Source organism: Micropterus dolomieu, linkage group LG19 (assembly GCF_021292245.1).
Source record: "Micropterus dolomieu isolate WLL.071019.BEF.003 ecotype Adirondacks linkage group LG19, ASM2129224v1, whole genome shotgun sequence".
In the NCBI taxonomy this organism is placed as follows: Eukaryota; Metazoa; Chordata; class Actinopteri; order Centrarchiformes; family Centrarchidae; genus Micropterus; species Micropterus dolomieu.
Window position 1 is genome coordinate 25152025 of NC_060168.1, and position 13276 is coordinate 25165300.

The window sequence follows — 13276 nt, forward strand, 5'->3', positions numbered from 1 at the left end:
CTGTTTCCTTTTCAGCTTTTCTTAGCATGCACACTTTCTTTGTTTTAGCACAAATCCCTATTCTATTGAAATAATTATACAGCATTAAATATATTAAATAGGAAATGTGGCATGTGATGTATTAGTGTATCTGTCTTTCTGTATAGGCAAAATATCAGAATTAACACAAGAAAAAGGACTTTACAGTACCTAGAAAAATGTGTACATGCATTTAGTCCTCCATCTCCGTGTGGGTGTTTATGTGAACCACATGGCATCTCTCAAGTGTCAGCTCCTCCCACTTCACGTGTTCAGAAAGAAACCCCACACAGAAAACCCCAGAAACCTGGCTGCAGAAACTGGGTCACCGCCTTCGTAGACTTGTTTAGGAGACACATGTAAACACACACACACATGCACATAACACATTGAGGGAAAATCTGAACATGTGACCAGGAAGGTCAGGAATAAAAATGTAAACAGAATGATTGAAAAAAGCATATTTTTACGAATTTAAAATGTGTTTTTCTGCAATAATAAAACAGAAAAAACTTTATTTCGGTAGACATCTCTACCATTCTCCATATTTTCTTTTCATCTATCGTCTCTCCCTCCTTTCTGTTTATATCTTTAGCTGTCTTTCTCATAATCTTTGTCCTCTCATTGGATTTCTTGCGGTTTCTCCTGCAGCGCAGTTTCTATCCAGCAGTCTATTTATTTTTCATATAAACTATTGCACACTGTCTACCACCATTGTATGGGTCTAACAAAACCCATTAGGCCAGAGATAACAATATAAGCAGCTTTAACAGACCTGGTTCAGGAGTTAAAGCCAGTCTTTATGACTTGTTAAACCCCCAAATATTGGACGAGGCATTCAGAGGCATAAAATCAACAAGTTTAAGTCTCTCTTTAAAATGTAGCAGAGAATTTGGAGGTGCAGTAGTTTTGCTTGCCACCAACAAAATATTGGTGACCTGCCAAAGCAGCTAATTGAGTTGGCATCTTTCATGCAGCAGCCAGCATTTACGAGCACGTGTCTGGTGTTTATTACCACCAGACATTTTTCTTGGCAGGGTGGAAGGGCCCTATGAAAAAGTATGGGGACCCACTGGGCACTGAAACTTGCCATTGAAACAAATGGTAATGGTGGAGAAGTCATGTCAGCAGGGTGCCTCACCTTCTCAGTGTTGGGGCGGCCACTGTATTCCACCACATTTAGGGATAATACTCCTCTGTTAGGCTTTATTTGGACTCTGCCCAGTCAAGGGGAGAGGAGAACAGAATACAAAGCAGAAGGGAGAAAATGTCAGGAGAACAAACCACAGAGAGGTGAGAGGAGATGTAAGAGGAAAGGCGAGAAGAGCAGAGGGAGAGGAACGGGAGATGCAAAGAGGAAGTGGGAAAATCCACCCTCCTTTCCTCCTTGTCCATCATCATAGTCACCAATTCATCTGTTAAAGCCTGAACCCACTTAATGCAAACACACACTTATGTCTTTGTCACTTTCAGTTCAGAGAGTGTACAGATCTGACACAACTGGGAATTAACATGTCATAAGTGATACAAGTGTGTGGTCTAAAGAATAAAGCAGCTTTTTCATTCTATGAAACTCACTGAACTGGTAACAGCTGCAATTTCAACAGGGGTTAACAGGTTTGTCATTTTCCACAGGAACAGTCATTTTCCTTTATTGTTCCTCTTAAAAAGACCATGGCATCTGCATCATTGTCACACAAACAAACCAAAGAATTGGTCTATGAATATTATGGAAATATGTAATTGTCACTACCCAATATACTAAACAATGCAAAAAATAAAAAACGTTTAGACTGCTGAATAATCTGAAAGAAATCAACTGCAAAATATCAGGCACAATAGATTGACTATTATGAAAAATGCTACTACAAAACAACAGTTACAGTACGTATCCTAAATGACATGGGATTTATTATTGAGGACCAAGGGATCAATCTATAAAAAAAATGTTTAATTCAGTAATGTCACGGAAGGTCCATAGTGCCCAGAAAGTGCCACAGGATAAATTTCATCGTTTGCTGCTGTATTATACAGATTTTATCACAAAGGCATTTTGAGATGTAAAAAACATTCTTGGTGTAAATATTTATACTGTGAAACAGTTAATTAAGATTTTTTGTAGCTGATTTAGGATGACAGTAAATCAGTCCTTGAAGAAAAAGGCTGGCAATATTCTGTATTTTTCTTATGGTCAGAAAATCCAATGAAAACAAAAACCACCAACAGTTTCTATGGCACAGACAGGACTTTCAAGGGATTTGTTGACAATAAGAAAATTATAGAATGACGCCAGCCTTTTCTTTTAAAAGAGGTGTTTAAAGGGTACTGTTGCTAGTGGGGTCAGCAGCAGTGTCTGTCTGGGGTTGGGAGCAACATTAGCTCATAGCAACTAGCTTCTATTGTTAGGTCCTCGCCTGTAAATCATAAGGGAAGGGTCTATAAAAATTGTTGCGCATGTGTTCTTCTGTCTCCTCTCCAAAATAACCTTTAATCCCAGGCTGCTAGTAAAAGAGAGTTGTAGGGGTCATTGTACTGCTCATAACTGTGCACAACTTGCCTGTGTAATTGACGCTTACTAATAATACATCTATGGTTAGAAATCACACTGGCTTCTTTATCATGTGTCCAGTTGCTGCCTCTGTTTGAAAGTACCAGTGAAATGACATGACAAAGTTACTTAACAAATAATATACAGCAAGTGTATGACGGACGCATTTTTACACTTGGGTACAATCATATATTCTAAACCTGAATGAGGACTGTTTAATGAAAATAGAGACTTTTTTGACATAGTTATTTACAAGCTCAAACGATACAAAGCCGTTTTTGAATATTTGTGTCTACCAAACCTCAGCTACAAATTTTCATGCTTGCAAGCATATTGTAAGTGACATGCTGCAGAAAAGGTTTTACCATCAGCCACTTATTCCACCATCCATCAACTTTCCACAAGTTTACTGTTTGGAAAGGGCCTCTCTTGTACTCTGTCCATTTGTAAGAGCTGATTAATTTAAACTTACAGGGTTGTGTTCCCTTCATGGTTTTGACTATCCTGTCCAACAGCCAATGCTTTAACAAGGAAAAAGGCCTCACTCTCCCACTTGAACCCTGTAAAACCGGATAATGCTGTAACATGGATTAATGTTAAGTGCCTTGCCCAAGGGCAGCTCAGTGGTATTTCCTGAAGGAATGAGGAGGGTTAGTCATTCTCCTCTCCTTTCCCAGAATTTTCCACGAAAGCCAGAATCTTTTAAATCTTCAAGCTTACTCGATATTCACTAAGCAAGATGAATGCTTTGAGCATATTTAGGGTTGTGTCTCCAACCTTTGAATTTAATTCCGATGGTGGTTGGTACTAACATTGGTTTTGAAGCAGACACTTATTTCCTCCCTAAATGTCCCAGCAGCCTCATATAAATGTATCCTACCCTTTGCACAGTGCCCTTTGGAGGTCCCCATGCTAGCTGAATAAAACATGCCCTCTGCCTGTTATCTGTTGTTTTTTTTTACTGCATCTGGTTCCCATCCTGCTTCCCGAGGTTTAGATTAAACAATCTTGTGTTTCCAGCTGCCTGTTGCAGTGGATGTAACCTTAAATTGGATGAACCAAAGAGGGAGAGAGGAAAGAGGAAGGGACAAAGAGCAAAAGAGAGCCTGATGGAGAGATTTGAGGGTATGTAGGGAGCAAAAAAAAGATAGATAAAGAGAAAAACAAAGACAAAGAGATGTAGTATAGAGTCTTTCAGAGTACAGAGTCTGTCAGAAGTTAGCAATGGTCAGTTCAAGATGAGGTCTCATGATTGGCAGCCAACAAATATTTCTATTCCTATAATAGACAAAGACAGCAGAATAATTGACTTGGCTCCTGCCTCTCAAAATTTTAACTGTTGAATAGCTTATTGAATATTTATACTGTTCTTATTCCTACAGAAGAATTTAGTAATCGATAAAACTGTATAATCTAATCTATATTTACTTTCTCTCCATTCTGTGTTGAATGGAAATACTTTTTATTATAAATGCAGGAACCATAATTTTCCTTCTGCTGGTTGTACAAGACATTAGCTTTTCTAACTAGAATCAGACCATATCCTATTGATTTCCTCAGTGCAAACATCCGATAATTGATTAGATCCAGAAATTGGAAGAAAACCTGAGTTCTCGTTTGGTGAGTCCAGCAATTTCAGTCTTTTGGATTCACATCTTAAGGCAGTACGGTGCTGGTAATGCTGTTGATTCCAAGCTCTCTTCTGGATAATCCACAGTCCAAACAGAACCGTATCATTCCATATTATTATGTTGTAGTTATTGTCTCTGATATGACAACACTAGGCTTTATGTTTGAACAGTCAGTAACTTAGAGAAGTGTTGACAACCACTGCAATAATGAGACATGTGTGCACTAAATATGTCATAAGGAGCACACAAAGATGAATATGGATTTATTGCATAAATAAATTAAACTGGAAAACAGATGCAAGCAGCAGAGTGATTGCATATTCAGTTGTTATACAGCTGGTTTGCATGTGTTTTCTCCACAGTATAACTGTTGCAGCTGTACTAGTGACATCTATTGGAATCAACTTGTAACTTTACATTTAGAGATGATGGATGCAAACTTCAAACTTCAAACTTTTGAGCTCTTGTTTGTGTAAAAGTGGAACTTTGTCCATGTCTGGGTTTTTTTTTTAAGTTTATCTAACAAGCCACATTTGAGCTATGTAATTCAAAAGTTCAGGCACTTGTCATGTCAAGGATAGGAATGAGAAACAACCTCTTTCTACACTAAAAATAATTCTGTGTTTTCAGTTTAAAGGTGTTGATGAATACGGTTATCTCGCTATTCAGTCTACAGGAGATGAGCATTTTCTAAGGTTGCAACTAACGATATTTTTTTTCTTGAAAAATGACTTGAAGATCAATCAATTATATGTCAATTTTATGTCAATTGTGTATAAGGAAGATTTATTTATCATTTTACAATGATTTTACAACATATTCAGAATCATTACCCCTTGTCGTTAACAGGCAGCTCGCTTTGTGTCCCTTGTAAAATGTATCTTTTGAAGGCTCATCCATAGAATTTTGTATTGTATTTCTCTGTAAAGTAGCACAGTGTTGACAATGTTACTTATAACATTCTTTCTCAGCCCTGGAACTCTCAGGCTTTTCTGATGCCCCAAAAATATATATTTAAAAAAGTTATATCATAAATGTGTACTCCACTAATGGCTTGAACTACTAGTTGACCAGTGAAATCTTTAGTCGGGGCTAACAGGAAGCTGTCAATGAGGCCATATTGTTAGAAACTAAACTTCTAATAATAAATCTCGGAAAGAGATGAATAAGACACAAATGTCACCTTTCCACAGTTTATTTCCTTTTAAAATAATTCATACAAATGCATACAGTCACAAACATATCTTTGTCAGGTTGTCAGTTTTGACCAAAAATAATGATATTTACTGTAGAATATAGAATATGTATACTGTATATTGCTACGCCTACTACTTTACCATAAAGGGGACCAAGGTAGGCAACAGTGGACTGTGTGTTACTACCAGGGATGGAATTTCAAGGAGCAACTCGACACGTTAAAAGTCAGTCTGTTGTTTTTACTTTTGGCACCCTTCGGTTTGAATGAGGAATGCTAAGAGTTATATTAGGAAGTATTAACAAAGACTTTCTCCCTCACATAATGACAGGCATCTGGTGAGGAAAGATTAAGAGTAAAATAATACAGCATTCATTTCAGGAATTTGGGGCTCTAGTCTGACAGTGATATTTAAATGTCACCTCAGTACCTTCTGTACTAGACACCTCCTTCAGATTTTGGCCAGTGAATACTGGCCTGGGCTGTAAAATACTCACCAATGGCTAGAGAAATTTCCATCCCTGATTGCTACTCTTACTACCTTACCATGAAGAAGACCAGGTAGGCAACAGTGAACTGTTTTAACTACTCAGCTGCTGGTAGAAGGGGATCCAAATAGCACCTTCACTTGGCTGGCCTGCTAACATCAACAACACATGAACTGGAATCAGTATTAAATATTCCAGATAGAAAAACAGGTTCAGATATTTTACTACTGCCATATCAGCATCTTGCTTACATTGTGGGACCAGTAAAAGCGTAGATTACTGACTTAGTTTGCTTGCTCAGATTTAAAGTCTGGTTCTAAGCATGTTTAGTTTGTCACATAGTGTTTTGTTGTGTATTTAGATGGCACTCTTTGTAATAATGCCTTGTGGAGAGTACTAGCCACCACCCCTCCTCCCAGTGCTGCTTTTTTTTAGACACAGATAACAACCAAGTCACATTGACACAGGCAGGCAGAACACCATATGTACACATAGACACAGAGGCCACAGAGGGTGGCTAAATGGTATACTCAGGAAGGACCCATCATGAAATGTTAAAGGGATGCTAGACTGGAGAAATCAGTACGTTCTGACATGCTATCATGAAACGTCTGTACTTTGTTGTGCATACATGATGTTTCTCACAATGTAAAACCATAGTTTGTTGCTCTCATAGGCAATGTGTTCCTCTCTTGGAAAGAAAGGTAAAACTGACAAGCCATGTGGTATTTAAAAGGGTCGATTTGGGAGCAGATCACAAATATGAACATTTGGTTCAACCTCACTTCAAGAACACAACTGTTCCTCATTAATCAGTAACCATTAACTGTTCTCAACCGCATGTGACATCTGTACTGTAGTTTAACTTCAGATAGGAACCAAAATAGTTTTGGTAGAAGTATAGAGTTTGTTAATGCAGTTAATTTGACAGATCCATAGCTGGAAGTCAAACTTCAGTAAAATACTGGTTTCGCAGCATGAGGCAATACACTGATTCACCAGTGTTGTGCATCATTTGTTGTGCTGAACTGCTTATGCTCCATGACCTGGACAATTAATATGTGTATAGTGGAAGTACTGGATCATTAGACATGAAGAAGACAAAGATTATAACCTTTTATGTGGCTCAAGCTGTAAACTGCTACAATATCAGTGCATCGCCTCATCCACAACCTGCTGTGTCCTTCAAAGTAATTAACCCAACCCCTCTATTTTGTAAAGCCACATCACGACTAGGGATTAAGTCGTCCCAGCTAAGCATACCATCATGCCACCTCCCTACAGCCTTTCCTCCCGCAACCCTCTCGATTTGGGTCAAACATTTACACAAGTCCCAAGAGCAAAGTCTCATGCTCCTTAAACATAACAAACAAAAAGCGAACATTAGATCAACTTTATCTCTTTTTAAAGTATTTTTCTAATGTAGCGGGACATGAAAAGGCAAGCAGGTAGAAAAACAAAAGCACTAAGTGGCATAAAAAGGAATTTTTAAAATAAAAAAAAAAACATACCAACTGCGGAAACTTAATTTCCTGAGATGGTGTGCAAAAAGCTGCCTCTTTTTAGGGGAGGGTTGTTAATTGTTAACTTGGGGACATAAAAAGAGATGTTGTATTTTCAAACCAGTTTCGCTACATAGAGAGATCATATAACCCTTGTTTTTGTTAAGACTGGAATACAAATATCAGTATCTTCTTGCCATACGTCTAAAAACTGTACACAGACAGGTTACATTCATTTTATAACCTACTACTTTTGCTTGTACATCAAACTAAGGAAATGACACAGAAAAAGAGAGAAAGACATGAAATAGGCCCCTCTAACTGTGGACACACTACAGTCTAAAACAGCAGGATTTGATTCAGTATTTTTTCTTCCCAAATGAACATTGTTTTAGTTTATTTTTTAACTTCTGGCAGAGAAAACTTGACTATACTGTAGTTGCTATGTGAAGATAAACCTGTGGATCTTTACAGTCTGAGGATTTCTGTTTAGAGCAGAGGACAATTGTCTTTCTCTTTGATTAGAGCATCTGACAGCTATCCACTCCTCGTCATCATCCTCTTTATTGTCATCATCTTCTTCTTCTTCCTCCTCTTTGGAGTGTGAATTGGCTGCTGGGAACCAATAGCCAGAGAGTTGTAAATCGATTGTTATTGGGACCTCAACCTGTCGATCTGACACTCTGAACCTTTCTGATAACAACTTATCACTAGGGAACTTATCGCTATGATCCCGGTTGCCATGCCTACCTCCTCCAGTCACCAGACAACATGGGTGATCGTGTGTGCGTTTGTGTGTGTGTGGCTACAGTTGGTCGTTCAGATGCTGCTCTCTGTCGCCCTCTGGTGGCTTGACTGTATTTTGTCCGGGGGACGGGGCATGAGGAGGGTGTGTGGCAGCAGGCGGGAGGGTGTGTGTGATGGGCACGGCGCTGGGCACAATGCCTTCAACAGGTGGCGGGAGGCCGCCAGCTGGCAAGCTCACCACTCCTGGGGGATACCTGGAGAAGAGAGAGGGAGATGGACAGAGACGCAAAACTGAGTCATCATAGTAAAACCTTGTTTTGACCTCCACAATCCAGACCTCCGTTAAAATTAGACAAGCCAATTAAATATGAACATTTATATCTTAAAAAGCTACAATATCAGAATACTTTCGTGACATAGTACTGTAGCACACTTCAGTACCACAGAGTATTTTACCTCAGTTCATTGTTAAACTATTACATTTCAGGAAAAAAGTTATAAATGGCCATCACAAAGTCCAAGAACCTAAGGTTTTCAGATTGCTAATATTGTTCAATGACTATTCCATAACCCACAGATTTTCCATTTACTATCATATAAAATACAGGAAAAAAGCTAATCCAAATAGTTAAAGATTAGAGAGACTTCTGCTAACAACACTAATCTGATGAATGCATTACGGAAACAGCAAACAGAAACACTGTCTACAAGACAGTATAATTACTGGACTGACGTGCTATCTCTCTTATGCTGTGTAATTCTGATAGCAGTAACACACTGTAATTGTAACACAGCAATAACACGCTTTCTATGTATCAGTAATTACATTTAGAAAAAATATTTGCTGTCATTAGTACCTTTCTAAACTTGGGTGTTTACATTCTTTCAAAACATTTGGCAAAAATGGTATCAATCAATCAATTTTCCAGGGTTTGGGGGGAAAAAATCAAACTGTACTGACCACTACAGGTTTCTTTATCCTGATGTCAGTTATTACCTATAAGCCCCGTTGAGCTCGGGGTGGACGGTAGCTGGGTCAACTCCTGCCCAGTGGTTGTTCTGGGTGAGGAACTCCTTATTCACACAGTTCTTCAGACTGTCTGGGATACGACCTGAAAAATAGAGAAATGGAAAAAAAGACAAGTATGAAGTGCTAAAATCTATTTTATAAAGGAAGCAAAAAAGGGTCCAAAGCTCTACAATTCCCACTGTGGAACTTCTTAGTGGTACTAGTCTACTTTCAAGGCAGGTGTGATTTTCAGCAACCCATTTTCCACAGAGACACAAAAGACAAGATTAAACAGGCCATTGATAAAAAGACACTGGAGAAACCATAGAATGGGAGACAGAAGAAGAAAAAGAAGATGGAAAGAAGGATGTGGTTAGAAAGAAAGAGGCAGACTGTGAAATACCTTTAAATCTGTCTGTGCTGAATAAAAAGGGTGGTTTATGCTCAACTGCAGCTGAACGTCTAAAAATATCTCCTATTAGACTTGTGTTTACCAGCAGGGGTCATGTTTTCCATCAATGCATCTGTGTCTCCATGACTGTGTGTGTGTACACTACCTGTGATAGCCCTTCGGATCTCCCTGGCTGCCTCCTCTCTCATCTCCAGTGATGCCTGTTCGCTGTACCAGGCAGCATGTGGGGTGCAGATCAGGTTGGGAGCGTCCTTTAGCGGGCCCTGACTGAAACTGACACATACGCATACAGTGCAAACAGTTACAGCTGCAACAAATGATTTTATTTATTGTCAACTAATTTCTAGACTTTTCAAATTAGGAAATGAGTTGTTTTACACACACACACACACAAATATGTATATGTGTGTGTGTGTTTTTGTTTTTTTTTAGATTGTGTTACCTGAAAGGCTCTGTCTCATGAACATCCAGAGCAGCTCCCCGTATCCTCCCCTCCTTCAGGGCCTGAGCCAGGGCCTTCTCATCCACCAGACCCCCCCTGGCTGTGTTCACCAGGAATGCTCCTTGTCGCATCTTCAACACACATATACACACGTACAGTTCATTATTTACTTTTCTCTAATATGATAAAGCTGTACACCTGATTCACATTTTAAATTGATCCAAATTGGTTTAAGGACATTTTCAGTGAATGTCTCGTCAGTTTAAAATGTAATGTGAGTTTTTCTCCAAATTAGCTACTTGTCTTTAAAATGTATGAAAAAATGAATGTGAAGAACACATCAGCTACACATACATAAAAGCATATAAAGCACTTGTTCTATAAATCTACAGAGATTCTTAGTGAAACTTAACCATAATAATACATATGTCAAATTTTATTGATCCACATAGAGACATTTTCCTTTCACTTTTAAAGCCAGAAATACTTAAGAGCGTTGCCTGTGTCTTGAGATGAAAAATGGAGGTAGTGGGCTTCCCTGGGTATCCACTTCTTAAATGGGATGTGGTAGTTGATGTAGGAATAAGTAAATCATTCAATCATTGCGTGTGTCTATGTGCTTAGTCACACGTGTGTGTATGTGTGTGCTGCTGTCCCTTCTACCTGTTTGATGGTGAAGTCGTTGATCAGGTGGTGGTTGTGCTCGTTGAGGCTGCAGTGCAGAGAGACGCAGTCGGAGTGAAAGAGCAGGTCCTGAGGAGAAATGAAGAAAAACGTGGCAAATCAATCCCAGTCCCCTTTATATGGCAGCTCATTTCTGAAAGGGCTTCAATGTAGTCATTTTATGTGGTGTTAATTAGCAGAGTTTTAGGAGCGGGACCACACATCAAGCACGTCATCGCCAGCATTTTCATAAATACCCACACGTCCTAACTCCTCCCCTTCGCTCTAGTATCCTGCATCCCTCCCTCCCACTCCTTTCTCAGTCCTGCCTCCTGATCTCCTTCTTCCTCTCCATAGGTTTATAAGGGGGTCCGTTGTGCCCGGGCGCTACGGCGGATTTCCCTATCGTAGCTTCCCCACAACGCTTTCGAATGTCTATTCAGCAACTGCAAGCTTCATACATCTTCTGTTTGTTTATCAATAAATCATTTAATCATACCTGTTGATTGTGTACCTTGCTAGTGAAAATATACTAGATTCACACTGAGATTAAAATTGTACTCACTGATTTCCAAACAAGTCGTGCTTCAGATCTTCCATAAACCAAAAATGTTGCACTTTTGTTAGTCAATTACTAGTATAACTATAAATCTTTATAACTACAAGAGTATATTTTTGTTTTTTTATTACTGATAGGCAGAATTACAGTTAATGAGCACAAGAGCATGTCACTTCGTTGCCACATACAGAAGGCACAGTGGTAATGGCAAATACACATTTGTTATGGTGAATGGTGGAGAAAACAGTGTTTTGTCAGCTAAGACAAAAGGAGACAATGGATTTTTTCCCTGGTAAAAAAAGATTTAGTCTGAAATGGTTTACATTCCATGCAAGTGCTGTGGCTTAAGAAATGGTACTTCGGTGACAGTCACATCTATCGCTGTCATGGGAGACTTTGGATACTTTGCTGATACTGGCATTACGTGCAGAGCAAATTAATAAAAACTGTCGGCATCTCCATGAAACCAGTGAGTGTCAGGAGCAAAAACAGGATCTGGACTTATTAACACACAGTCCATTGTTGTTTAATGGTAAAGTAATAAGTGTAGTAATATCCAAAATACCATTTATAATTAAAATACCTGAAATATTTTGAGGAAATAAAGGAAAAGGAAATAAACAATGGAAATCGATTAGCTTTCAGTCTTTTATACCACAAAATTCCTGCTAGTGTTATCTGTGGCAGTAAAAGTAATTTAAATGATCACTCTACAAGATGAACCTAAAGCTCTTCAGGTGTGGAAGTTTTTAGGATTGATTTCAACAAATAATCATCGTCAAACCAAGGTCACTCAGATCAGCTGACCAGGTGCTCCTTGTCCCAAGATCATGGCTGAAGCACAGACAAAACCACGCTTTTGCAGTTGTACCTCCCAAACTCTAGAATAAGTTGAGTCTGCAAGTTAAACTGGCCCCTGCACCTTTTTTCCTTATAAATTGTTCTTTGTGGGGTTTTTTTTACTGTGTTACTGTGTTATGTTTTTTGCTATATTTTGACTGGACAAAAATTTGGTCAACTGATGTTTTAAAATGCTTTATTAATAAATTTGAATTGGATTTGGACTGTGATAATCAGACTTTTACAACTATAATACACAAGCTCTGGAAACAGTTGGAAGGTTGCTAATTTCTCAGAAACAAAATGGCCCCACGCATACCTGAGTGTGTGTTTGTCTGTGTGTGTGTGTGTGTGTGTGTGTGTGTGTGTGTGCACGTGTTTGCATGTGTGCTACCTGTAGTGTGGTGACCCTTTGTAGTCCCAGGGATCTCTCTACACCATCAGCCAAATAAGGGTCATAGAAGATCACATTGAAGCCAAAGGCCTTGGCTCGCAGGGCTACAGCCTGGCCCACACGACCTAGAAACGCATGAATACACACAGGCATGGAGGGGCACACACATTATTGCACACACACACACACACACACACACACACACACACGAGCATTTAGACAAATTGCATACACATGAATTCACATTCATATGGAACATAAAAAATAACAATTTGTGTGCATTTAATAGTACTTTTTTTTACTTCAAATTAAATAATTCTCTGGCTACACACATCTGCTCATTATTACTGAAAAAGCTTCCAGACTGTACAGGGAAGAGATTTGCATTCTGCTTCTGGTTAATCCGCTTATATTTTATTGGCAGTAATTCCTTAGGAAGCCAATTTAGCTGAGCTAAGGACAAAACTTCCCAAAATGAAAATGGAAAAGAGAGAAAAGTCCTTTGATTAAAAACTTGAGCACTATTTATCAGCAACAACCTCATCCACAGTGCATCAGTCTGGCCACCCTATGTCAAACATACTGAACAAAATGACAACCTTTTTGTTAACATTTGAAAAGAGTAAACTAAGATGATAAACATTATGTGTGCTAAACATCAGCATGTTAGCCTATTCATTGTAAGTATTTTAGCATGTTGATGTTACCTTTTAGCTCAAAGCACTGCTGTGCCTATGTAAAGCCTTACAGGGCTGCTATCATGGCTGTAGACACTTTTCCTCTTTCTACAGCACTAAGGCATTAAGCGATATGTGTATTGCTGCTCAC

General features: G+C 38.9%; 2 protein-coding genes across 10 annotated transcripts in view; one reads left to right on the top strand and one right to left on the bottom strand.

Moving 5' to 3' along the window:
• Nucleotides 1–13276, top strand: part of maea (macrophage erythroblast attacher, E3 ubiquitin ligase) — an 87591-nt gene that overhangs the window by 37962 nt on the left and 36353 nt on the right. The window lies entirely within an intron of this gene.
• Nucleotides 5377–13276, bottom strand: part of LOC123958371 (C-terminal binding protein 1) — a 31932-nt gene continuing 24032 nt past the window's right edge. For 7 of the 8 annotated variants that reach the window (XM_046031699.1, XM_046031698.1, XM_046031701.1 and 4 more), the window contains 6 exons: nucleotides 12449–12573; nucleotides 10656–10745; nucleotides 9993–10123; nucleotides 9696–9823; nucleotides 9127–9241; nucleotides 5377–8383 (listed from right to left, as the gene is read on the bottom strand). In XM_046031699.1, the coding sequence (XP_045887655.1) occupies nucleotides 8188–8383; nucleotides 9127–9241; nucleotides 9696–9823; nucleotides 9993–10123; nucleotides 10656–10745; nucleotides 12449–12573 (785 nt within the window). In that variant the 3' untranslated portion in view covers nucleotides 5377–8187. Of the gene's footprint in view, nucleotides 8384–9090; nucleotides 9242–9695; nucleotides 9824–9992; nucleotides 10124–10655; nucleotides 10746–12448; nucleotides 12574–13276 lie in introns of all 8 variants that reach the window. The other variant, XM_046031704.1, reaches the window with a different exon arrangement.